Raw genomic sequence first — 25,965 nt, forward strand, 5'->3', positions numbered from 1 at the left:
GAGAACTGGGAGTGCCCCCCCACTATCCAGTTCTTCCAGCTTGCCAAAAGAAGAAATTCATATTTTCATGTAAAAAGTGATCTGATTTTTAAATATGGATACGTAATTCAACCTAAAGGCAGTTTTAAAAAACACTATGGTCTAGAAAAAAGCCTCTGCAGTCCGTGTCCCCTCAGCCAAGTGACACGTGGAAAAAACAAAAAACGGATGACATCGCTATCAGGCCAGCTTTGTGACTCGACTTTCTCGTTGGGTCGTCTGTCTTGGAAAGCTTCTGCGCCAGCACACACGAGCCTCTTTGTTTTGTTTAACTGCGGCTTGGACGTCCACTTTCTGAATAACCCAAGATTTCGATGCACATTTAGGTTGTTTCCAACTTTTTGGCTGTTAGCTACAATTTCACCTCTCGTTTCTTTATCCTTGGTGTATCTTGAAAGTGCTTCCATAGAAGGCTCCCGGAAGGGCACTCTGTGCATCCATGTGCACACACAGTACGTTGTGATAGAAACTGCTAGGTGACCACCTGCAAAATTTCCAGCTTCCATGCTTCCCTAGACTGGGTGATGGAGCCGATTACTCCCGGCTATGAACAATCCTCTTAATTTTTGTCAATATGATAATAAAATAATACCACTTTAATTTGCAATTCCCTAACTTCTATAGAGTTAAGCATCATCTCATGATTAATAAAACATCATCAATTCGATATTTGCATTTGGCTCGGTCACATCCTCCACCGTTTTCCTGTGTTACCTTTTTCTTATTAATTTTTTAGGAATCCTTCCTGTAACAAGGACAGCAACATTTTATTACACTGTTTGTGAATCTTTACCCTCAACTCCTGTGTAAAGGAATGTCTCTTGATGATTATTTAATACATTTTGTTCAATGAACAAACAAAATGACTTCTGGTTAATTGGTACACTGTGGCAATGTGCTGGGATCACCCTAAATAATCCTTTCAGGGAACAAAGTTTCAAGGGCACGTCACACAGTCAGGCTTCCCTGCCTCCCGGAATTCTAGGTCAATGGAGCCTGTCCACGTGGTATCACTGAGACCTTGAAGTGGGCCAGCTGTCGATTTCCCTCCTGGTTGTGTGACCAGCAGCTGCTGCCCAGCCCATAAGGCCCCCAGCAGAAGCTGCAAGGAGCTGTGACTGTCACATCCGGTCTGATGGGCACGAGATCATACCGCACAGTCTCTGTCCCTGAAAGGAGCGCCTGACACCCACAGCCATCTTACGAGCCAATCATTTTGCTCTCAAGTGAACTGAAGAGGCCCAGGGGTGAGGCTGAGTCACCCAACAGATGCCCTGGGTGCCATCTGGAGGAGCGCCCACACAGCTCCACATTGCTTCTCCATTTGGGCAAACGATGCTCTGTCTGGTAGATCTGCTGTTGTTGTAAGTGTTTCTGCAGGTGTCGGGCCTCGGGCCAACGGCAGCCAGCTCCTCTCTGCCGGGCACGGGGACACACTGTCCTCGGGGCAGGTCTGGAGGGTCCCAGGCTGCGGAACAGTGCCAGCAGCCCCAGTGACCCGGCACCCGGAGGCCAGCTGGTGATGAGAAGGCACGACAAATGCAGTTTCCATGTGCTGGGAGCTTCTGTGTTTCCTTTTACGTGGTTTCGGATTTCTCTGGCTTTTCATGTGAGGACAGTGCTACTCTCGCTATCCCTGCTGGGGGCTGGTATCAGGGACTGAACTCCACCTCTCCCTCCTCTTGGGGGCTAAGGGTGCATTTGTAGGACATGTGTGGGCAAAGCTCCCAAGCTGGATGGGGGCTTGAACCCCTGATCCCGGCCCGAATGATGCCACTTCTAATCACCTCGCCCAAGCTTTTTCTTCCGGAGGGAAGTTGATCATTTTTGTTTTCCCAAAGCCTTGTGATAAGCAAGTGTGATGCTTAATTTTTTTGTGTCAACTTTGCTGGGCCACGAGCTGCCAGATATTTGGCCAAACATTGTTCTGGGTGTTTCGAGGGGGGTGCTTTTTGGATGAGATTCAGCATTTAAATTGGTGGTCTCAGAAAAGAAGATCACACCCCACCCCACCCCCATTGTGGGTGGGCCTCATCCAATCAGTTGAAGGCCTGCATAGAACAGAAGTGCAGAGCGTTCTGTGAGTAACAGGGAATTCCTCCTGCCTGATTGCCTTCCAACTGGGACATCACTCTCTCTGGTTTTGTAGCCACTTGCCAGCCTTCAGACTCAAACTAGGACACTGGCTCTGCGTATCTTGGACTTGACAACCTCCACAATTGTGTGACCCAATTCCTTATAATAAATATAAATACAGAAACAGGTACAGATATAAATGAACATATAAATATATATCTATGGATTCTGTGTCTCTGGAGAACACTAACCAATTCATCAAGTAAAACTGTATCGGAGAAGTCCTTGAGTTTATTGCCCGGGAGTCTCGGGAATGGAGAGGGAAGGGGGAACAGAGCAGGCATGTGGGGGCTGGCGAGAGGCTCCAAGGCACACTCGGGGGACCAGGCCTTGCTGGTTACAGGTTCCTGCTACCCTGGGCACAGGCCGGAGCTGGCTGCCCGACGGGCCTCCATCTACCAGGGAGGTGTGGGGTGGCCCAGGGAATCCGTGTCCAGTCCTTGGGGACCCTGAACTCACCAGGCGGGCCTCTGTCTGTGTTGGGCACACACCCTAGGAGGAGATATCAAGGGACACTGAAGAGCCAACTCTCTGGGCCTTCAGAGACTGGCTGGGGACGGGCCTCCTCGGACCCGGGCTCCTGCCAACCACAGCAGCGGCCCGGTGGACGAGCTCCTGCACCCCAGCTCGGCTGTCTCCTCAATCCTCACAGCATTGCTGAGTACTAGGCACTATTACTGCCTCCATCGCACAGATGGGGATACTGAGGCACAAAGAGGTCAGGAACTTACTCCAGCTCACTGGGCCAATGAGCAGCAGAGCGAGAACGGAACACCGGCCGCGTGACTCCCGAGCATCCGCTCTCACTGCTGTTCCTCGTCCTCTTAGCTTTGCATGGCATTTATTTCATTTCATTGACGTAAAATTTACATACTACAAACTCACCCATTTCAAGCCTATGATTCAGTGATTTTTAGCTAATTCACAGAGTTGTGCTGCCACGGTGTTTCAGAACATTCCACCCACGTCTCAGCCACCTGTGGCCACATGGCGTTTGCCCCCCATGCCCGGCCCAGCGCTCCTGTCCTTCTCTTCCAACAGCTTGTCTATTCCGGGCATTTCCCATCAATGGAGCCATAGAACACGGGGTCTGTGTGTCCAGCTTCTTCCACGTAGCAGGTTTCTGGGGTTCACCCATGTTGTCCCGTGTCTGTTCACTCTTTCCTATCCCTAACTTTCAAAATATGGAAAAGGCAGGCGAACAGAGCAATGAGCCCCCACATGTTGACCACCACCCACCTTTCTAATCAGGACAGGACATCTGTGTTGGTCTACGGTCCCCCCACTTCCTGCTCCCCACTTGCTCTTTCTCAAGTCACCCCTAGACCTCGTGCTGTTTCATTCATAAGGACATCAACATGCCTTTCTACAAAGTAAGGGCTCCTCTTTTAAAAGTATAACTCTAACCACTACGCCAATATCTTGCCTAAGAGCCTAAGAATATTAATACTAACTTCTTGATCGCGTCAACGTTCGTGTCAGTGTGTAAATAACCCCTTAGGGACTCATCAATGTTCCTTCAGGGTTGTTTCAATCAGCTCCCCAGGAGTGGGGGGCGGGATTATTAACCCCTGCTCTCCTACCTCCCACCGAAGCTGACACCAACTCTCAGCACAGGGTCGTGTTTGCTGCCCTCCGTTTGCTAAGCTTTGTTCTGCTCCAACTCCCAACGACTGGCTTGTCCGGGCAGCGGGTGTTGATAGGAGTGACGTGTTAGGTGCTCTGCTCGCTAAGGAAGTCAGCCACAGGCTGTGTCTCGTCCCCCAGCCCTGTCATCCCAGTCCTGAGAGCCTGCCTGGAGGGGCGGGTGGCAAGGGCAGGGGCGGGGCAGGCAGCCGGGTCCTCACCTGAGGTCGTCGAGTTCCAGTTGCTGACCGCCGGGGTGGTCTCGTTGCCCTTGAGGGCCTTGGCGAGCGGCAAGCTAACACCCGCCAGCAGGAGCGGACAGAAGGGCTCCATGGCGAACCTGCAAGATGCAGGGACAGGCTCAGAGGGCTCCCTGCCACGCGCCTCGGGCGGTCGGGTCCTCCACTGAGAAGGGCCGCTCCCGGAGGACAGGGCGGACTGGGGACCGGATGGCGGTGGGCATGCTTTGAGCGCTGCTTCGTCGGTCTGCGTCAGGGAGGTGGCTCTGCGGACCACCGCCGGCACATTTTATTCCTACACTTGGGAAGTAATCTCACCCTGCGAACTCCAAGAGCTATTCCCAGGTTATAAAAGCTCTTGCTGTTCAGGTTAATTTCCTGTCTTTTTTTTTAAGATTTTATTTATCCACTTATTTATATCCAGAGAGAGAGAGCACAAGCAGGGGGAGCAGCAGAGGGAGAGAGAGAAGCAGGCTCCCCGCTGAGCAGGGAGCCCGATGCGGGGCTCGAACCCAGGACCCTGGGATCATGACCTGAGCCGAAGGCAGACACTCCACTGACTGAGCCACGCGGACATCCCTAGTTTCCTTTCTTGTTTGTTTGTCTGGTTTCGTAGGGAGAGAGGAGGTGAACAAGGATGTTGGGGTGTCCGGGGAGGGTGAAGTCTGAAAATACCAGGAGATCGAAGATTCTGAGAGGCAGCTTCCTGGAGCCTCAGGAGGCCCTTTACCCACAGCTTCCAGATCGCCACACGGTAATGACTTGTTCAACATTTTGGGTACATTCTACCGTGTCTGCTGTGACATGGGTGTAGCATTTCTATTTTGCATCACGACAGCTGAGGGAAGAGCACCCCCCTTGGGAAGAATTGCAGGCTCAGGAGTTAGGTTAACTGGCAGGTGGTCACAGGGCCGGGGGGGAGGCTGGGAAGTGGGGGGTCCAGCCCACCTGCACAGGGTCCACCTCTGCTGTCCCCCTGGCCAAAACCACAACCCATACCACCAGCCCTTATTCTGAGTGCAGGCCTTTCCCACACTCTGGAGCCCGAGGGACCTTTCAAACGCCAGCCCGTCCCCCCAGTCGTGAGATGTTAACAACGAGAATGGGATGGGCAGGCCAGCCCGGTCAGTGTTCCTCTGAGCCACGGACTTCACCTGTTGCTCTCCTGAACTTCATGCATGGCTGCAGGGAGATGGCCTTGCCTCCTGTCTGAGCCCCCAGGTGAGGCAGAGGGAAGCTCCCTCTTCCCCCAGGAGGGGCCACCATCAGCTCCTTTCTGACGGAGTCACATGGGCCCCCTGGGGACGGAGGTAAGTCTTTATTGGGTGGGTGGGTGAATGCAATGCGGTTCAACACAGGAAAAGGCTCTTTCACCCAGACCTGTAAGGCCTACCTCAGATCCCCACTTGGTGCACCATTTTGCCAGAATAACCTTAGATCCTCGGAAAATGTGGCATTGAACTCTTGGTGGTGTAGAGGAGGACTGGCCGCCGGAGAAAGTGGGTGGCTCTAGGAGCCAAGTGAGATCTGGCAGTGAGGATGCATGTGGTTGAGGTGTGGGCTCCCTCCCTCCTGCACTCCCCGCTCCGTGGTCAGCCTGGGTGCCTGTCCGCTCACAAAGCACTTTCCTGCAAAAAGCCTCGCTGAGCCATATGAATGGACCGAGGCCCAGAAACACTGGTCCCTTGTAATTAGAGAAGACATCTGAATGAGCGCAAAAAATCCTCATCGTGTTTCAGCAATCACCACTGCTGAAATGGAACCATTCTGAGCCTGCAATTATCCCGGGACAATGACGACAGCCACAATCAATACTTTCACCCCTTTCCTCATGTTTCTTTCCCAGATACATTTTAGACTTTTAAAGTGAGCAACCCCCCCCCGCCCCGACACACACACACACACACACACACTAGCTTGTGTCCCGGGAGCACCTACCATCGCTAGGCCCTTTGTATGGGCACTGTCCTCACAATAACCCTCCAGGACTGAGAAACTGAGGCCCCATGAGGATAAAGAACTGACCCAACATCGGGTCAGAAGAGATGGAGGAGTCACAGTTCGAACCCAGGACTGCCAGAGACAAAAGCCCTCAAGCCCTGATGGGCAGCTCTGCATAGGCTGCATTAAACAGAATCTGTTCTTGAACAAAGCTTTTACATAATTGAATAAGCTTCAGAGTAATTGGTTAGAAAGTATCCACTAGTTTAATACAACTCAGAGATGCAGACTTCCTAGTTGAAGCATTTTTTCTGGTTACATGCATTCATTCAAAGCCTTCCTCACCAAACGTTCAATCATCTAAGAGAAAGCGGACACTTCTGAGCCAGTCAAAGGCCATCTCAGCACACATCAGACACCATGGGGTGGGTCGGCAGCGTCCCCTGGAGTGGCAGGTGATTTGCCCGCTATGACCAGAAGAGGGCACTAAACTTTGCAGAATTCAAACCCCGTGAGTCCCTTGATTGCAGCATTTATATTTCCAGGCCCATGACAACTTTCCTGTCCCTGGCTATTCACCCTCAAAGGATTTGTGCAAGCTGCCAATAAGCACAGACATGAATCTGCACAAAAATAATGCCTGAAACAGTAGTTAAATCCATAGTGAATGTTAAGGATTTGTATTGAATCTACCAAATGTTAAGTACTGTGGGCATAAAACATGTTGGATCTCAGAACCGAGATTATTAAAATAGTTTCCAACAAAGCAGCCTTTATTTTTACTCCTATCGAAAGTCAGCCAGCTATCAGTTTGATTAGAATCACCTTTTTGCTCCATCTGATGCCTTTTTAATACTCTTTGTTGGGCAAGCTAGGTCCTGGAGCTGGTCCAGTCCTGCCCTTCCGCAGCTTCATGGAGCTAGAAGGACGCGCGGATAAACAGCGCCCCCCCCCCCCCCCCCGCCACTGTGACCCCACTGTTCTGGAGATGTGTGGCCACAGTGCCAAGCAAGGAAGGTGACGAAGCGATGATTCGATCCACCCAGGACCGCGTCCAGAAGGCCCCTGAATGTTGTGTTCAAGAGTTTAGTTTGGTGTTACAGTCTCCTTTTCCACCAACAACCCATCTTATTAGAACCACTTGAGGGCATGATAAAAAGATGCCAATTCCTGGGCCCAACTCCAGATGCATGACATCCAAATATACGGGGAGTGACGGGTTTTGTACAGCCCGCAGCCGACGACCTTGGCTGTGAGCAACGAGCTGCCCCTGGAGTTTCCAGAGGGAGTGCTAGAAGCCGGTCGGGAGCCACAAGGGACACGGCGTCAGCCTGTGCCGCCCCGCAGTGGTTGGGGGCATGGGCATCCATGCCCTGGGAGCTTGCTAGGGATGCTGCGTCCCAGGTAGCACCGGACCTCCCACATTGTCACAAGAATGCTACGTGCTTCCCATGCACATAAAATTGGACACACGCCGGCCTCCGCAGCAGAGGATGTCTAGACTAAGCCAGGACAACGGGAATGGCAAGGAGGGAGGGATTCGAAAGGGGTTTCAAAGGCAGAATCCGTGTGAATGGTATTCAGCTGGATGTGGTGAGTAGGCCATCAGAGGTACTGGGATTTCCATCTTGGGAGATGGAGTGGGACGGGGCATCATTCATTAGCTGGCCCCGGGAGGATGGGGTCCCCAGTCTGGGGATGAAGATGTTTTGGGCTTGGTATAAAACAATAATATAAGCTCGCATTTATTGAGCTCTTATGAAGTGTGATAAGCCATCTGAGGCGCTGAGGTAAGCTACCTCCCCAGCCCTCGCGGCAATCCCATGAGAAATGTCCTGCTGCCCTCGGAGACGGCCTGTTGCCTCTCAGGGTTCTGGAGCATTCTAGTGGGGCGTGCCAACAGGAATTGTGCTCAGGGCCTAGGGATTGGCTGGACAGGAGTGGGTGCTGAAGGTTCAGCGTGTGGGTGGGTTCACTCTGGGGTGTGCAGAGGGGCAGAGTGAGGTGGTGGTGCCAAGCTGAAGGAGGCCGATCCTGAGGCGGTGCCTCTGAGGAGGGGCCGCCCGGCTGACCCCTCCTGTCCCAAGGGATGGAGAGGTGCGCTGGGTGTCCCTGAGCAGACTGCACCAGACTGCCCCCTGCAGGTCAAATCCATCATGTGTGGTTGAAAGGCCTGGTTCTGCTCTCAATTACAAAACAGACTCAGCTCCTCCACAAAGGAGCAGAGATAGAGATTCGCTCCGGCTTTGAAGAGAGCCGCCGGGATGAGCCATGTATAATTTCTTATCCAAAACAGGACCCTTAAGTGCAAACGAGAGGCTGAAACAGTTCAAGTCATATGCTTTCCTACAGTACTTCATTATTGGTCAGCATTTGGTTTTACTAAAATGGGAACCCACTAAGTAGTTTTATTTGAAAACTATTTTTAAAAATTAAAAAAAAAAAACCTCCCTAGAAAACAAAACTACCAGTGCACATTACAGCAATATTTTTTAATAAAAAACCCTTTTTAAATTGGTTATATGAAAATAAAATGAGAACATGAACAGAATACCTATTCCCAGTCCATATTCACCTGCTTCGATTAATATCTTAGCCTTGTCTATTCTTAATATGTTTCACTTTTAATATATTTTTCAATATCCTTAATATTTAAAAATTTTCACAAAATCGTCTTCAGAGTTTTCCAAATGAGCATCTTGTGAGCTTTCATCATTTCATTTGCTTTATTCCTTCCTTGCTTTCATAGGAAAAGATTTTAATGTCTTCCTGTTCACAACCTATGTTTTCAATAGTCATAGCTCTATAAAAGTTTAAAACACGGAGAGTTTTTTCTTTCTTTTTTTCGTGTATGTGGCTGTAGTTTTTGCTGCTCTGTTAGTTGAATACTTTTACGAAATATTTCCAACTAATTTAGAGCAAAATGCAACCAACACTTAGGGCCTTGTTTACAGAAAAGTCCACCATCTTTGTAGGACACTTAGGTTGATTTACAGAGCAAGTTTTTTGAAGGCCCAAACGTTTCTGAAATCTGACGAGCAGGGAAGAGAACATGCATGCTCCCCAGCTGAAGTATTTTTAAAAACTCAACATCAGCTTCATTACATAAATTTGTAGTTCAGTTACTCACTATGTGAAACTGTTGGTAAAATCTGACATCCATAGCTTCTATTTTAACTGATGGAATATTTAGTTGGTGCGTGGGCACAATTAAAAATTATCTGTAGGTCACAATCCATTCTACGTGTGATACATCTACCACAAATGCTGAGCTCCACCAACACGTATATATTTATATTATCGCACAAATAACTATATCATCGGTGCAGAATTCTTTCATTGCATTTCCAGTGACATGAGCAATCACGCCAGGCGCTCACCTTTCACGGAAGGAGCCTCCCAGTTGTAGCTGGATTCCGTGAAATGGGTGAAAAACAGCAGAACCACTATTGGAATGATCTCATTTTCTGTTGGAAACATCGCGGTTTGAAAAGGACACGATCCGCTGCTGGCATCGCTGGATGGCTGGTGAACTTCATCTGCTATTGGGAGCACTAACAGCTATGAACCTCACCTTCTGTAAATGCACAATGAGACCTGGACTTGATAATGAGCAGGACTCACTACGAACAGTCATTTGATCTAAATGAATGGTCATGCTTCGCGGGGCTCCTGGAAAGCTCGATCTCAGAATCCCTGAGCCGAAATCCAGAGCCTGCGCTTGACTGACTAGGCCACCCAGGCACTCCTGCATGGCTTCTTTTCTAACCACGGAGTGTCCTTGAAAGGGAAGTGTTGCCCCCACTGAGCTACGGACGTGCGGCAAAAGAGTGAAGAGCATAGCGGTTCCTCTTTCAGATGTGATCGCCCCTAAACAGAGGCAATCCCTGCCCATGTGTCTCTTGCCCTCAGATGAGACCATGGAGAAGCTGGGAGAGCTAAGGGGACAGGCCACCAAGCCCTTCCTGGACTCCTTCAATGCAACTTTTCATAACTAAAATTCTCATTTTTAATTACAATGAGATGAAAACTATGGAAGAAATGTGACAATGGACAGGATGCAGGGACAAGAAGCAAAAAAACCTGGGACCATCACAGAGAAAGAGGTAAATAATGGGCCCCTGGAGGGAATGTGGAAGGCACGTGGACAGAACATGATGGGGCGTTGGGAATGGAGCCCGGGCCTCCGGGACTGCCATTCTCTGAGGCCAGTGTCATCAGGAAGAGCTCCTGCTCTTCCTTCTCTCACCAAAATGCATCTTGGGGCTCACCCTATGTTATCTTTTCTGAAGGTTCACAGCTGAACCAGGGAGTGAGCACAGCCATGCTCACATCTGACGGATGGCTTGGCACCGCCCCCCCCCCCGGGATCTGACAGAATCTCACCCACAGCTCCTCCACGTTCCCCAAAGGGGAACCCATCACTCAGAAGAGATGCGTTTTATCAGAGGACCACCGGAATGACCTCTCAGGAAGGTCCATATGGAGGCGGATCCCCTGCCCAAAGCTCCTGAGCAGGAAAACATGACAACGCCCCATCCGTCTGCCCTTTGGACCCGGAAGTAGTGGGGTGAAAGGTAACAATAAATGTTGGAAATGCACAGCCCTCTCCCCACCTCTCCCCAGGAAGAGGCGCCCGGCACAGAGGCTCACCCCCTCCACTGACCCTCCACTCAGCAGTGTGGTCGACGGGGGAGAGGTTGGCCGACTGCGGAGGCTGGGCAGCCCCCCTCTCTGGGTGAGCCCCAGGCCACGCTGCCTCCACCCACCTTGGGGGATGCAGGGGGACTAGACTTTCGTAGCTGGGTATATAGCAGACTTTTGATTTCAAAGAAACGAGTGGAACTGTTGACTTACAAGTATCTGCTGGTTTATTTGCTCATTCATTCATTCAGCAATATTTATGAGACTTGACTGTTTGCCAAGAGATACCTGAACAAGACAAGCACCGCCCTTGTTCCCCCAGAGCTTGCCTTCCGGCCAGAGAGATAAAACAATTAATCGCTGTACAACCGATCCCCCAGGAGGCTCACACCTGCTCGTGCTGGAGGCAGGACTACCCAGTCCAGAGGGGTCGGAAGGCTGCCCAGGGTGAAGAGGTCTCTTCTCAAGGGAGGAGCCGACCAGTCCAGCAGGGGAGGAGGAGGAGGAGGAGGAGGAGGCAAGGGCAGCATGAGCTGTGGGGCTGTGGGGAGAACATGGCGCCTCCAGGAAGCCCCAGAGCCTGCACAGGATCCGGGAGACCCAGAGTGTCTCCTGGCAGGACTGACTGATGATGGCAGTGTTTAAGGATGGGTGGGGGGGGGGGGAGAAGCTTTCCAGCGGGATTGCTCTGAAGCAGAAGCTAACAACACTGGGCAGAATTAGCCAGGCCCTGGGGGCTCTCGGGGTGGGAGCAGCTCTCAGGCCCGTCCATCTGGCAGAGCGGAGACGCTCAATGAACCCTTCTTGAAGGAATAGGTCATCAGGGGCTATCACGGCAGATTTCTCTTCATCTCGTCAACCCATGTCAGGTTTCAAAGAGCCGGGCCTCTGTGGCTGAAGACCCAGCTGGGCTCCCTGTCTTGCTGTCTCTGTCTCTGTCCTCCCCTCTTCCCTCCTTCTCTCCTCTCCCTGACCCAATGAGAGCCTTTGCCAGAACACATCACCTCTCTGACCTTGGTTCCCGATGAGTAAAACAGGAGGACCCAGTGATAGCAAACGCGAGTCGCTCCTCAGACTGGGCTGGCCCCACGGGCATCGCCAGGGAGCTCTGAGCTCGGCATAGAGACTGCCAGCTCTCACTGAGCAGGCCTGCTCCCCCATCACTTCCTTCTGGAAGCAGCCAGAGCTGTGCATGAGCCCCTGTTGTTTCCATGACTGAGCCCACTCTGTGGTCAGTGGAGAATGTCTGCACCTACGTCTGTTCGGTCCTCCTCTGGGGGGTGTTGGGGAGAGAAGCGCCCTCCCCTTGGCGGAAGATCAGTTTCAGAAACAGCTGTGACAGATCTTGTGGCTGGGCAGATGCCCCGGGGCCACCAAGGAATGCAGGCGGCTGAAGGCCAGCAACCCTGAAAGCCCCAGCCCCCATGTTGGAGGGACCTCAGAGGAGCTCATGCTCGGAATCCAAACGCAGCCCCAACCAGACACACACGGTCTCTTCCTCGTCCTCTGTTGAAACGGCTCGTGATTCCACTGGAACATGTGTGTGATTCAACACAGTTTTCTGTATTCAGAAATAGACTAGAGCTTCTGTTGGGATCTGGCATTTTCCAGAAAGGAGACACACAGGCCTTAAGTAGTACTCCCCCCAGAGGGAAGTGCGCCCGGCGGCTCTGGGCATCTCCCCTGGAAGGGGGGGCGTCGAGGTCCATCTCATCTCCAGGGACTGTGGTCAGGGACCGTGATGTAGGGCGGTCAGCGCTCACGCTGAGCGGGACAGTTGTGCCGCCTGCTTCCAGACGCCCCATGGGCCCAGCGACGTCTTGACTTTGGTGTGGGTGCCCACACTGGGCTTGGCTCGCAGCAGGTGCTCAATGATGGTGGGCAGTGCCAGCCCGCGTATGAAGGCCCCACCGTGTACTAGGAAAAGGTAGCGCTTGGGGAACCACGCAGTTCTGCCCCGGAGTACGTCTCCAAGAACCAGCAGCTGAAGTGGGTCCCAGGAATCCTCAGGGCTGCTCTCTCTGGCTCAGACACCAAGTCACCAGGCGGCTTCAGTACGGGCGTCCTGCAACCATTCGAATCAGCCATCACACAGCCCCTGGCCGGGCTCAGCGTGAGGAGCCCAAGAGTCATGGATGGAAACGGCCAGGGTCTTCTTTCTGCCTCGACAATTTGCCATCAACAGGGCTGCAGGGTAAGTAACCACAGGACGGTGGGGCTTTTAGGCCAAAAGGGGAAAAGGAGTGGAAGCCCAGGGGGCAATTGTGAGGAGGGCGGGAGGGAAGCCTGCCGGAGGGGAAACGGAGCGCGAAGGGCATTAGGGGAGCAGCCGCAGCAGGCAGGGAGCACAGGGAGGGTGATCCACGCGTGGGCAGGATGGACGTGACGGCGGCAGGGTCTCCAGGCCTCCCGGGGGGGGGCTTCTTCCTGGAGCAGATCCCCACTCCTGGCCTGGGTTTGCTGCTCTATGAAGGAAGGTGCCAGAAGCCTGCCTTTCTGGCTCTGGTGTTCCAGCAGGCCACTTCGCCGTGGTGGGAGACGGGGCCCCAGGAGCAGAACCGGCCACCCCTTCCACTGTGGGGGTGAGCTTCCTCCAGCCGGGCAGTGGCCGGCAGCCCTCTGAACCCTGTCCACATGTGGGGACAGATGCAGAGCCGAGCTCATTGTGTGCCCTGCCCTCCCCCCAAATCCTTCCGGGAATGTGGGTCACAGTGACCTTCCGAGGCAGCTGGAGAAAGAAGACAGTGCACCACTCCCAGCCTGGGCAGACGGTGCTCAAATCCGCGGGCATGGCTGCCTACGTGCAGCCCAGAAGAGAGGTTACCTTACATCAGGGAGACAGGAGGGAGGCACAGGGAGACGAGATCCCTTACCTACCTGCAGGTGGGGACAGCTCCTCACTCCGCTGCTGAGCCTGAAAAAGTGGCTAAGAATGTCCACTGCTCCTTTCTGGAAGGTTCTGAGGATAACGTATGTGACAGGCTGGTGAAGCTCAGCATTCCTTAGGAATCCAAGGATTCACATCGTCGCTGCTTCTGGTCTCCAGAGCAGAGGGAAGCTCCCCAGCTCCCCAGTGAGTCGGAACAGCTCCAAGGCTGCTGACTGCTCCGACACATTCCTGCACACCATGCCTCTTGGCCTCTTTGTTTCTGCCAAAAGCACAGCCCCTTAGCAGCCAGGCCTGCCTAACTAGCAGGGGTGGCGTCTCTGGTCCCGACTGGGGTCTCTCTCTGTTCCAGCTTTTCCAGGCCTTTCCAGTGAAGGGCGAGCCAAAAGAGAAAGACCAACCATTGCCCCCTTTCCGGTGATTGCTGGCTGCTTTATAGACTCTTCAAGGTCCTTGGTGCACCAAGAAATAAGGGGAGTGCAGATATGGAAAGGCCACTATACCCTCCCCAATGCCCCCACTGCCCACTTTCCGGGGTGACCACAATTAGGCACAGGCACTCCCCCCACCTTTTGGGTTAGGAAGCAAAGCAAAGGCCAGAACTGAGCCAAATCCTTTTGTTTACTGACAAATCTCAAGAATAGGGAGGGAGTCAGTCCACTTCAACTGGGATGATGACAAATGGGACCCAAATGTTCCCAGAAGACGGACAAGCCCTACTTTGCACCCACAGGTCAGATTTCTCCTTGACTCACCTGCAGGGTTCAGGTGTGCGAGGGGTGAATCCTGGGCACCGGGGATCCCTCCACCCAGCCGGCAGCCGAGAACAGACCGTGCTTAAGAGACAGTCCCGGCAGGCACACACAGGTAGGCGAGCCTCATCAGGCCGCTGGCTCTGGAAACAGACTGGGAAGGACAGCGCCAGTTTTCTGAAATAACAGCCTGGCGCCTAGCTAAGCCCCCCACCCCCTTCTATCCCGTTGGCTCCCGGTAAGTCCTCAAGGGACCAGGGACCACCGTGGGCCTTGGGGGCCTTGCCTACCCACCTGTCTGGCACCTAATGTACACTGTGCCTGTTTCCCATAAAATCAGGGCCACATTACTCACCGGGCGAGACTGTTATTCTGTTATGCACTGGGGTAGAATAAAAGCTCAAAGAACAAAGATGTGTTTTCACAGTAAAGGAGAAACAAATCTAGACCTTTTCTGAGCTTCAGGTGTGAATACACTTACATGGATGAAAGGTTTAAATAATAATAATAAAAGCCCCTTAAGCAGTCCAACTTGCAGCCTCAGCATGTTCCAGATGCATCCATAGTGATCCTGACTTTTTGGAGAAGGTTCTGCTTGTTAAAAAAGACGCAAAGGCCATGCTTTTTATCTGAGCTGGGGAAGGCTGGAACTTAATTGCTTTTGAGCAAAGGTAATTTGCAGACCTCTAAATGTGAAACCACCAAACGTCATTAAAAGGAGATGGGCAGAGAAGTCCACCTGTTAGGAGAGAAAACGGGAAAAAAAAAAAACCCCACACAGAAAGAAATGACAAGGACATGCTGGGTGGTGTCCCTGTCCCTGGTCTGGCTGACCGTCACCTATCAGGGACCTACACCTCCATGATGCCCTCCAGAGTCCCCTCGTCTGACCCCCTCCTCAGACAGCCACCCAGAGAGACAGGTGCCACCTCAGCCTTGACAGACGAGGACAAGGAGGTCAGCAACAGTGAGGTGCCTGCCCTTCACACCCAGGCTGTCAGGGCAGAGAACACTGGCTCCTTTTTAGACTGAGGCACATCCCAGGCTCTCCAGGGGTGAGACCACAGAGCCACCCACTATTCACACACGCGGAGTCTGGTTGGGGTTCCCTGGGACACAAGGAACCCTCAGGGTTCAGGAGACTGAATTCTGAGCACACAGAATTGTGCGGCTGTACCCGAAGTATCGGGTTGTGGGGTGACCATTGGAAAGGAGCCAAGGACACAATGTTTGGCCTCCCTCCGCAAACACCCTTGTCCCCCGGGCCCCCATAGACACAGGCCAGGTGTGTCCAGAGATGGCTGAGGTCCCTGGGGAATACACAGCATGCCCCAGGGAAGGGGCCTACCCATGAGGCCGGGGGAGCTGGGGAGGCACGGAGCCCCCAGATTCCCTGCAGCGGGCCCAGGGGGAACGAACATCCAGGGCCCTGGAGACGGCGCTGCTCTCAGCCCACAGGGGCAGGGGAGACCTGGGGGGACAGGCCTTCGTAGGAGAAGGGGGCCGGGATTCGCGCGTCAGCATGGGGCTCCTCAGGCAGCTGCCGGCCACAGCAGGACAACAGGAGCTGAGGGTGCTGAGGAGCTCAGCGGCGCATCTTTGCCCCAAGAACATCTCTACTTCCTCACTCACGGTGTGTCTCCCACTGAACTGCAGCTAGCTCAGCCCCAGGCCCTGGGACCACTGGGTACCAGCCACACAGAATCCGGGGCCGCCACACCCACCCAGGGACAATTCGGAGAACGCCCAGATCGAGTTCCCTCCTCAGTTAGGAAACCAGGCACAGGGAATGAAATGACTTCCCAGAAAACAGCATTTTTGGTTTTTGTTTGGCACTTTCTCTTCCTATGCAAGCACCAAGTGACAGTGTTTCTTAAAAGAGGGATGAGGAGATGGAAATTATTTTCACAAGTTGGATGGAGCTGATCTCGTTATACTTAAATCAATGGGCCCAACACAGTAATGAGATAAACTAAGCACAGACAGTCTATCTTAAGAGGTCTCAATGGGCCTTCCGAGCAGAGCGCTGGAATCAGTCCTTTCCAAACAGACCGCCCTCCCTGGCTGCCCTTGCCCGCCTGCAACCTTGCCGTGAGCCCCGCACAGGGGAGCTCCTTCTCCTCAGGTCACCGCAGGCTCGGCCCTCCCGGCCTGGATGGAATGCCTTCACCCAAGAAAGCTGTTGGCCAAGTAGACAGAGGAGATTAAGGGGGGCTCTTTGGGTTCTTGATTTTGCTTTTCCTCCATGTGAGCAGTATGAAAAGATGGTTCTGGAAGTACATTGGGACTTCTCTGAGTTCATGAAGGACCTCCTGAGACCTTGCCTGCTTCTTGGCGCATCCCCGAGACAGGGTGCATCCCCGAGACAGGGCGCATCCCCGAGACAGGGCGCATCCCCGAGACACGCACATCCCTAAGACAAGCCACAGAGAATTAAAGCTCCTGGAGGACTCACAGGTGGTTCTGAGTGAGTAGGCCAGTCTGGGAGGTGAGACTGCCTTCGTGGACTGCCCAGGAGGGGGACCTCACTGCCAACACTGGGTGAGGTTAGATGGCCCGGAATAATGGATAGGCTCGTATTTTTAGGCCATTAGTTCTCAACTCATTAGGAAAAAAAAAAAAAAAGCCTCTTCAGCAAAGCTCATTACTCTTCCTTTTAATTAGGGGAAATAAAACCAGCTCATGAAATAGCATCTGAAAATATATTTTGCCAGGTAAATGACAAATGTACCAAGTACAGCAGAATGGGAGTTTTGTTTCAAACATCTCAGGCTTGGTTTGAGGATTGCTCCAGCTAAAATTAAAAGTCTTCAGAGAAATCCTGTTTAGCAAGCATTTGACATTGTGATTGGACATAGATCTTTATCCACTCAATTTTCTGTTTTTCCCCCGAACAAGTGGGTAACTTGTTCTTTAGGACAGAACGGAGACCACGTGACATTTAATTTCACTTTCTCTCTTGTCCTGGTGGCATGTCACTCATCTCTTGTGTCATGCAGCTTCGGGGACTCTGAGGAGGCACCCTGGGGAGCAGCATACAGAACCCTCAGGGTCTGCAGGGATGCAGGGGCTCGGGGGCCAGAGGGTCTGTATTCACTCCCAGGTTTGCCCGACTCCTCAGCCTACTCCTGTGATTTAGGCTCTCCATTCAAGAACAAGAATGATGTGTTAAATGAGTCGCTAACTTTTAGAAGAGAGAGAGCATAAAATGTGGACGATCTGACTCTAAGTTCAACCTCTGCCCAAATTTGACTGGTCTCTTGGAAACTCAAGTTATTAGATTAGAAAACAGAAAAACAAAAAGAAGGGGGTAGCTGTAGGTATGAGGTCTCAGTTTACTCTTCCACAAAGTAGGCCAGTAAATATCTATTGTTATGCCATCCCCAGCTGGGCAGGGGCAGAACCTACCTCCTTTATGGGAGGCTCAGAATCTGGAGAAGAGGTTTCCCTGAGCAAAGGAGGAGCTCATTAAAGGAAGGGACAGAGAATGCTAAGCAAAGCATCCTCGTTGGGGGTTCCGCTGGCCCTCCTCCCTGATGCTGACATAGTAAGAAAGTGGAAATTGGTCTTCAAAGAATATAGAAAATCCTTTATGTTTAAGAGTAAAAGGTCCTTTATAGTTCATTTCAGTGCTTTATTATATTACACACTACTAAACACCCGTGTGCACATTTCTGGATTACATGCTGAAACTGATTTCATCAAGGAAAAAAAAAAAAAACCCATACATACGCAAGAAAAATGTAAAGCCCCAGAGAATCACAACCTCTGATGTACCGGTCCACACGGGGCTTCCTGCCGCCCCTCCTGAGCAGGGCCCTGGATCAGCACAGGCAAGGGATCCTCCTGAGGACAGGGAAGCACTCTACCTGGGCCACCAGCAAGGACCGGTAAGAATGCTGGCGTGTCAGTAAGTCCGTGAAGGGATCATTTCAATTTCAATCTCCTATGGACCACACACTAATTTGCATAATTCCAATTATGCACCTTGCCCTCTGAATAAATGAATAAAAAGTGAAGAGTTTATTCTGTAAGAATGAAGTCCTCCACTGCAGTAAAGACAATAGAACCACAGATCTAAGGAAGCTTCTCAAAGGCACATTTTCACTGATCCTAATGCCATTCTTGACGTCATTTAATCATCAACAAACCCACTGACCACTCACCCACCCATTACAGAAGAGGAAACTTACCATGTTTCCATAGCTGGGGACAAATAAGACAGGAATGAACTATAGCTAGACTTTATGGATACATTTTCCCCATTGAAGAAAACATCCCTCTTATTTTGAAAGAACAAATGAAGGAACCCCTGGAAACCTCTAAGTGGTAACTCTTCATTCCTGAAAGCATTCCCATAAAACCAACGACGATGATGAAGGCTTTGCTGTCTCATCTCAAATATTGTGAACGATGTACAATGTCTCACCATTGCTCATGAGCTTCACAAACTAGCAATAATTAATTTCTCTACACATGTAGTTAGCTTGTAGATTGTTATTTCACATGCAATATAGTAACTTCACTGAATTCTTTATTCGTTAAAAATTACCACCTCAGCAGTGACAAGACAGCTGTGTTTGGGACCAAATTATTATTAGAGAACAGACTGTAGTTCAGAAGGAAAAAAGGGCCCAGAGGATAGAAAGGTAACCTGTAGAGGGATAAGTAAGCAATAATTAATAGAAACCAAGGACCCTGCTCTCAATACGTTATCAGTTCTTGTTACTTTTTCAATCAGAAATGCTGTTGGCCCTGATGGAGGGCACTCTCGATTAACCTGTAGCAAATCTGAATGGTGATCTTTACTCCCTGGGAAAGGCACTCAGAGTATTTTAACAGAGATGTTCAGATGCGACAGCCTGCCAAAGCAGTATGACTGGAGGGGGACCCTGGGCGATGGTGGCTTCTTTCCATCCCAACTGTCATCTCCTGGCCCTTGCTCACACGGCTGTCCCAGGCAAATGCCACCCTCACCCATACCACTTCACGGTCTCGCCAACGTCCAGGGCCCAGCACCTGCCACTGCCCAGGGAAGCCCTGCTTTCTCCACGCCAGCCCCCAGTGGGATGATAAACCAACGTCCTCCATCTACATGGTGAGATCATCTCACTGCAACCTTGGGTTAATTTGTCTCAGCAAACACACCAATCGCCTGGGCACACCACTCTATCAGAGATTGATACCTAAATGCATATTCTAGAATCGTTCCTGAAAACTGCAGCTGATTACACTGGAAATCAAAGTCCTGGGAAAGGAATGTGGAATCAACATAAAAGCCAAACAAAGATGCTGAACCTTCACCTAAAAGCAGCCTCATGGGAAGCAAATGGTGAAAGATCCAGTAGGAAACTAGGAACTCCAATATTCTTCTGTTTCTTTTTCTCCCCCAAGGGCATTTTTAAAGGTGCCTGTGGACCCCTCCCCTCTCACTATTGGCAGGCACCTGTAACGGGTTGTGGCAAGACTCTTGGGCACAATGTAACAAGAAGAGAGCTCCATGTCCCTGGGGTCCTGACAGGAGTGGGCGATGGAGCACTGAACGAATGCACACACTTGGCTTTGCAGGGCATCACATCCTTGGGGAGGCTGACAGCAGTAGCTTTACCTTCTTACCAGGGCTCTGACTGTGCTAATATTCTGGGAACAGCCTGCATGCCTGAGCACCCACTCCCTGGGGGAAGGATGGAGGTGGCCTGAGGACAGGAGACTGTCCTGAGACCGCACGTTGCTCCAGAACAAGGTGCCAGCCAATCACGGTGTTTTAGCTTCCATTAATTTCAGCTTGACTCACTTCAGTGAGCCTCTTTCCATCACGAGGGGGTGTTCTCACACTGCAGAGGCTCACAGGATGTCAGAGACCCCATCCTTGCCCAGTAAGGTCACAGTCCCCTCGGCGGCCAGCACAAGACATGGGGAACGAATGGATGCCCTCTGCCACTGGAGAGGCGGGGTCTGCAATGCTGCAGGGACAACGCTCTCTCACTGAGTTCACTACAGCTCCACGTGAAGAAAGACGCCATGCTTGCAGGGCTAAAATTCGGCTAACGCACTTCTATTGAACCACAGGGCTCCCACTAAATTCCATCACTCCCAGTGAAGCCCACGCTAAAACCTTAGGATGGAGGAGGGACAGTGGCAGCTGTGATTATTTATTCTCCATCATGTCATCCATGTGCAACTGGAAACCCAGGGCCCCAGCTGGGCAGTCATGGGGAGGGCTGGTGCATCCCAGCGAAGTTGGCCAAGCAGCCTCAGGATCGCAGAAGCTACTGGCCATTTAGTTACTGCGAAGCCAAATAGTTTGCTTTGGGGTATTTTACTTGGCCACACACACACACACACATATTTTTAAATATAAATTGAGGAGAGGACAGATGCAGATTTATCTAGTTTTGCATGCTCTAAAACCTAAATACTGAGCCACGGTAACCCTAGGCACGTTTTTGTTGTTGTTGTTGTTGTTGGTTTTGTTTTGTTTTGTTTTTTATGCTAAAATGTCCTTAAGTAGATTTCTGGCTGTGGTCAGCCAAACAGCAGAAATTTAATGAAAAAACTGCTTCTATTTGCGATCTGCTTATATATTTGAACTTGGGATCAAGAGATCAATCAGCGAAACCAGGTCAGTTAGAAATGGATTTGCATTCGCGCCAGATGAAGCACTTGAGCCAAGAACAACGTGAGGATCGCACGCTTCACGGTGTCTGAGGTTACGTCATGACACGGCTTACGTTCTGACCCCTCAGTAAGAAGGTCCGCTGGTAACCAGCAATTACCTCTGCTCTGAGCACAACTTCTCTCCTTCCTAGACACACAGTTGCCTTTGCCACACAGCTGCACCACCCCCACCTCTTAGCAAAGCCTTTGGGGAGCCCAGGGGAAGGATCCTGATCCTCTGGAGAGGACTCTCCTGCTTCCTTGTGGATGTAACAAGGGCTCACAAAGGGAGCATCACGGGAGGTTTGGGCAAAGGCAGACTGTCCCTCTCGACCATCCATCGTCCCAGCACAGATGTAAGGGGGCGAGGGTCCTCCCAGGAGGCACACTGCATGCTGTGCACCCCGCATCCCCTACAGGACCCAGCCTGGCACCCCTTCCAATCCCTACCTCAACTCACCAATCTGGCTTTGGTCTGAGACCCCAAGAGAGGCTTGGGGGACAACCCCAGGGTACATGTTAGATGCTCAGGAATGTTTGGTGGACAAATTATCAGATGAACAAATGAATGAACAAATGAACGAACTGGGCTTAAGCAGGACACACAATCGAAGGGCCACAGAATGGCAAACCCACGTCCAGGCTAATACTCTCGGTGCCACATCTACCTATTTGAGGCAAATCCCATAGCTGGCCATTATGGTATCTTGCAGAAACAAGAAAAACCTGGAACAGGTCTGGTCCTGACATCCCCTTCCCCGCAGAGCTTCAGGCCTATGGGAAGCCCAGCAGAACGCCGCAGTAACAGCATGGGCGTGGAGGCCTTCTGAGGTCCAGTAAGTAGGAGTGCTGGGATTCGAAGCCAGAACTCCCAGATTCCAGAGGCCCTGTTTGAACCACTGCACAATCCTGCCTGGGAGGTGGCAGAGGGAGGTGGGGCCTGGGGACCCGGGAGATCCCTAGAGGCTGAGCTGAAGCCCCTCAGCTCCACACCTGTTAGAGCCCCTGGTTTTAATGTAGTGTCTCTGCGGGGTGGTGTGCACATGACAGAAGTCACTCTAGAAACCCACTAAAAATGCTCTGTGTGTATGTGAGTCTGTGTGAGAGAGACAGGGACAGAGGGAACGTGACATTAGAGGGGGATCCAGGTGGACTGGAGGATGGGGCAGCCCAGGGGCAGGACACCCCCACGGCCGGGAGGCCCCCACTTCCCAGCTGTCCTGTTTTCTGACTTCAGTCGTCTGCGGGGGGAGCAGACGCCAGGAGGGCTGGTCGGGGGCACTGGGCAGGGGTAGCTTGAGGCTTAACCCCGGAGGGGTGAGGGTCCCGACCACAGAAGAGCAGGAGGCTGCGGGGAGGCGCCTCTCCTCCCGTCTCTCCTCAAGAAGCTCGCCTACTTGGCCTCCAGTCCTGCTCAGCTTCCAGGAACAGAAGACATGCGTGCATTGCTGAGACCACCCGAATGCAGATCCTAGCTGGGTCACTGAGACCTATTCTGACTGGACCTCGAGATGGGAAATCCAAGAGCGAGAATGGCATGGAACTAGGAGACAACGGTGACAGTGTGGTTTGGAGCTGGGAACCGCTGTGCACACTGGTCCTCCTATCCGATGCCTGGAAGCCCCCGGAAGAGCAAGCGACCCCGAGCTGGGCTGGATCGGAGCTTCCCCTCCAGCTAGAGTCCAGCAGCACTGGACCTGCATTTACAGATGGGGCAGGATGGATCCAGGAAGTCACTCGCATGTTCCCCACCCCAAAGCTCTGGTTACCTCTGGAATACACTACTGTCATTTGCTCTCTGGAAATTTGTGGAGCCCACTCTCAACCCGGGGTGGGGGGTGAGTATGAAGGGCAGCACCAGGTGTCCCAACGAGCCATGTGGTGGGCATGAGGAGCCCACTAGGTTTTGTGCTGGATCTGCACGTGGGACCCTGTGGCCCTGCCCGGTGTAGTGACCTGGCTTCAAGTGTCCCAGGGGAGATGAAGGGCAACCCCTCCTGTGCCTTGATCCCCGGACTGTCCCCTCAGCCGCCCCTGTACAGCTCTTAGAGTGATTTTCAAAAAGGGTGGATTTCACCACGTCTTCCTCTTCAGCGGCTTCTGCTGCCTGGAGGGTTGAGCCCAGACTCCTCGGCGGGCCAGCTGGGGCAGTAGCCCCCCACCCCCAACCCTGTGCCTGGTGCCCCCCCAGCAAAAGCATCCCAGGCTTCTCACCCTCTGTATTCTGCAGTTCCCAGCTCTCAGTGTTTCCAGCGCCCCTCCCCACTGACTCTGCCGGGCAAACTCCCCTCCAGCCTTCATCTCTGGGACCCAGGCCATACTCTCCGGGAATCTGTGCCCCCGGGTGATCTGAGCGCTCGGTACCCAGGCCACTTCCTCACCACCACGTAGCCTGGCAGACTGACTTGTCTGTCTCCCCCTGCATCTGGGCTCCCTCAGCTCAGCAGTCTGGTGGGCACACAGCAGGTGCTCAATCCATGTGCACGGATGTGTCTGCCTTCCATTTTTCAGATGTACATCATCCTCTGCCCACACTTCCTAAACAATTCCAGAGTAAAGAAGGAAAAGGAAGGACCTCACAAAATGCCTGGCCGTTGGGTCCACGACAGAGATGGGGGCATTATGCCCTTTTCCCCATCCCCCTGAGAACCTGGGGCAGGCACCTTTCCAGCAATGGGTCTTCCAATCAGGAAGACAGGAAGGTTTGGTCTGAACCAGGTGAGCACATTCCTCTAAAAGACCAAGTCACGGGGGCGCCTGGGTGGCTCAGTTGTTAAGCATCTGCCTTCGGCTCAGGTCGTGATCCCAGGGTCCTGGGATCGAGCCCCGCGTCGGGCTCCCTGCTCCGCGGGAAGCCTGCTTCTCCCTCTCCCACTCCCCCTGCTTGTGTTCCCTCTCTCACTGTGTCTCTCTCTGTCAAATAAATAAATAAAATCTTTAAAAAAAAAAAAAAAAAGACCAAGTCACAGCAATAAATTCAAACTAGTGTCATTGCAGGGACCACTGGGTGGCAGCGATTTGGTGGGATGGGGACCTTCCTGCTTGCACAACTGCTCCTAGCCACACCACACAGACACTTATTAGGGAGGGATGTGTTTCTCCGCCTGCAAACGGAGGGTCCCGGGGCTGCAGATCTAAGGGTGAAAGTTCACCGTAGCACAGAAGTCGCAGATCAGAGCCTGCGGACCCAAGGCAACGCACAGACAGCCTGCGTTTGGCCTGTGATGTGTTTAAGAAGTTTTTCCTTTTTTAAAATGTCTACCCACACACAGTCCATGCACACACTGGAAGTGCATGGTTTGATGAGTTCAGACAAACGTATGCCCCCTGCAATCCAGGCTGTGATGTCAGCCTACTCTTCCCCCGACCCCAGGAGCTGGGCACTGTTCTGAGCTCCATCTCCAGAGATGATTAGCTTTGCCTGTTCTTGAACTTCCCATAAATGGAACCATACAGCGTGTACGGTTTTGTGTCTGGCTTCTTTGCTTCAGCAGGTGTTGGAAGCTCAGGTACGTGCCTGCATCTCTTCCTTTCTCCTGGGAAGAATTTTGCACGTATGACTGCCACAAGTGGTTTACCCAGTCTCCCCTGGACACACATTTGGGTTGTTCCCCCATTTTTTCCTGTTATGGACAAAGCTGCTATGAGCTTGATTACAAGTCTTTTTGTGGACGAACACTTCTCATTTATTTGGGGCTTATTATCTATAAGTGGAATTGCTGAGTTCAAGGAGTGGGTGTATGCTTGTGGTTTAAACACTTTTAAATTAGTCTGAAATATTTAAAAAGAGGAGAGTCCACATAAAGGCTGGAGATCTGGCTTCTCTTGGGAAAACCAGGTCTGGTCTGCTTTTGTGTGTGGTTGCAGGGCTTGGTCCTCAATATGAGCCTGGATTTGCAGAGTGCCATGTGGCCCCCACTCGGCCCCAGTCCCCGCCGGGTCACCCGCACCTGGCTCCTTCTTCACACAGCCTGTGGCTGCCACCCCACACATGGGCACCTGGCCCCCATCTCCAGATTTCCAGTGGTTGCCCAATACCACCACCCTCACTCAGGACTCCGCCGGAGGATGCTGATGAGCGGTGCGGGGAGGGCAGAGGGAAGGGTAGAGGAGGCCTGAATGTCTTCTTGTCTCAAAGCAAGAAATTTTACTAATTCCAGGTGAAATCTCCCTTCTCAGGCCACCACTGTCCGCAGTTGTGGGAGGACTTTAATATGCTGTACATACACAGTTTTTAATCTTCTTTTATTAAAAATAAATCCACCCTCATCGCTTCGGTCTCTTGTGTAAATATCTAATTAGGGCAGAAGCTTGGCCCAGCCCGACAGGGTGTGTCGCTGTCCCTCAAGAAGAACCAACTTCAAAGAACTGCCCCCATCTTCTGAAGAATGTTAATTGGGCCAAACAATGAGCATGAATTATTTATAACCACACCTCTGGTTATGTGGAAGAAAATTTGCCCACAAACTGCAATAAGAAAAGAACTCTCTACATTTTATAACTCAAAGAAGCTGCTTCAGAACCTCCTTGGACACCCCAACCATGAGGATATCCAGTCCCGTTTGTGCCTGGAGGGGACATGGGGGCCAGGGTCCCTTCTGAAAGCCGGGGCCACTTTATGCCTGCCCTGGGTGGCACGGCTCATGTTTCCCAGGCAACACGTGAGGTGCACGGGCTCCTGACACCCTCAGGCTGAATGCTCACGGGATAACGTTGCAAACAGGCATCCCAGGGCCCCCTGGGTGCCACGTACATGATGCGGTGAGCAATTTCACAGCCCCTCATCCTATGCTCTGCCAATCCGGAAAGGAGTAATTAAGATCCTTCTCCCAGAGCTTCGATGACCAACCATTGAGTAAAAGCAATTTGGCCCAAGTCACACAGCTAGAGGATGGCTGAAGCAGGTTCCCATTTGGGTCTCAGTGAATGAAGTCCACCATAGCTAGATTCATTCATTCAGCAATTTACCTGCACTTGCTGGACAATGGTCAACAAGATAAACATAGCCCTGCCCTCAGAGACCTCCCTGCACACACCTCCTCGG

General features: G+C 52.0%; 1 protein-coding gene across 9 annotated transcripts in view; it reads right to left on the minus strand.

The window, feature by feature from the left end:
- PTPRE (protein tyrosine phosphatase receptor type E) overlaps positions 1-25,965 on the minus strand; it is a 150,483-nt gene that overhangs the window by 39,107 nt on the left and 85,411 nt on the right. For all 9 annotated transcript variants that reach the window (XR_013449559.1, XR_013449558.1, XM_078076965.1 and 6 more), the window contains one exon: positions 4,023-4,141. Coding sequence is in view for 6 of the 9 variants with exons in the window: in XM_078076965.1 (XP_077933091.1) it covers positions 4,023-4,134 (112 nt within the window). In the remaining 3 variants the exon portion in view is untranslated. Of the gene's footprint in view, positions 1-4,022; positions 4,142-25,965 lie in introns of those variants that run through there.

The sequence above is a fragment of the Halichoerus grypus genome, chromosome 7, assembly GCF_964656455.1.
Source record: "Halichoerus grypus chromosome 7, mHalGry1.hap1.1, whole genome shotgun sequence".
Taxonomy (NCBI): Eukaryota; Metazoa; Chordata; class Mammalia; order Carnivora; family Phocidae; genus Halichoerus; species Halichoerus grypus.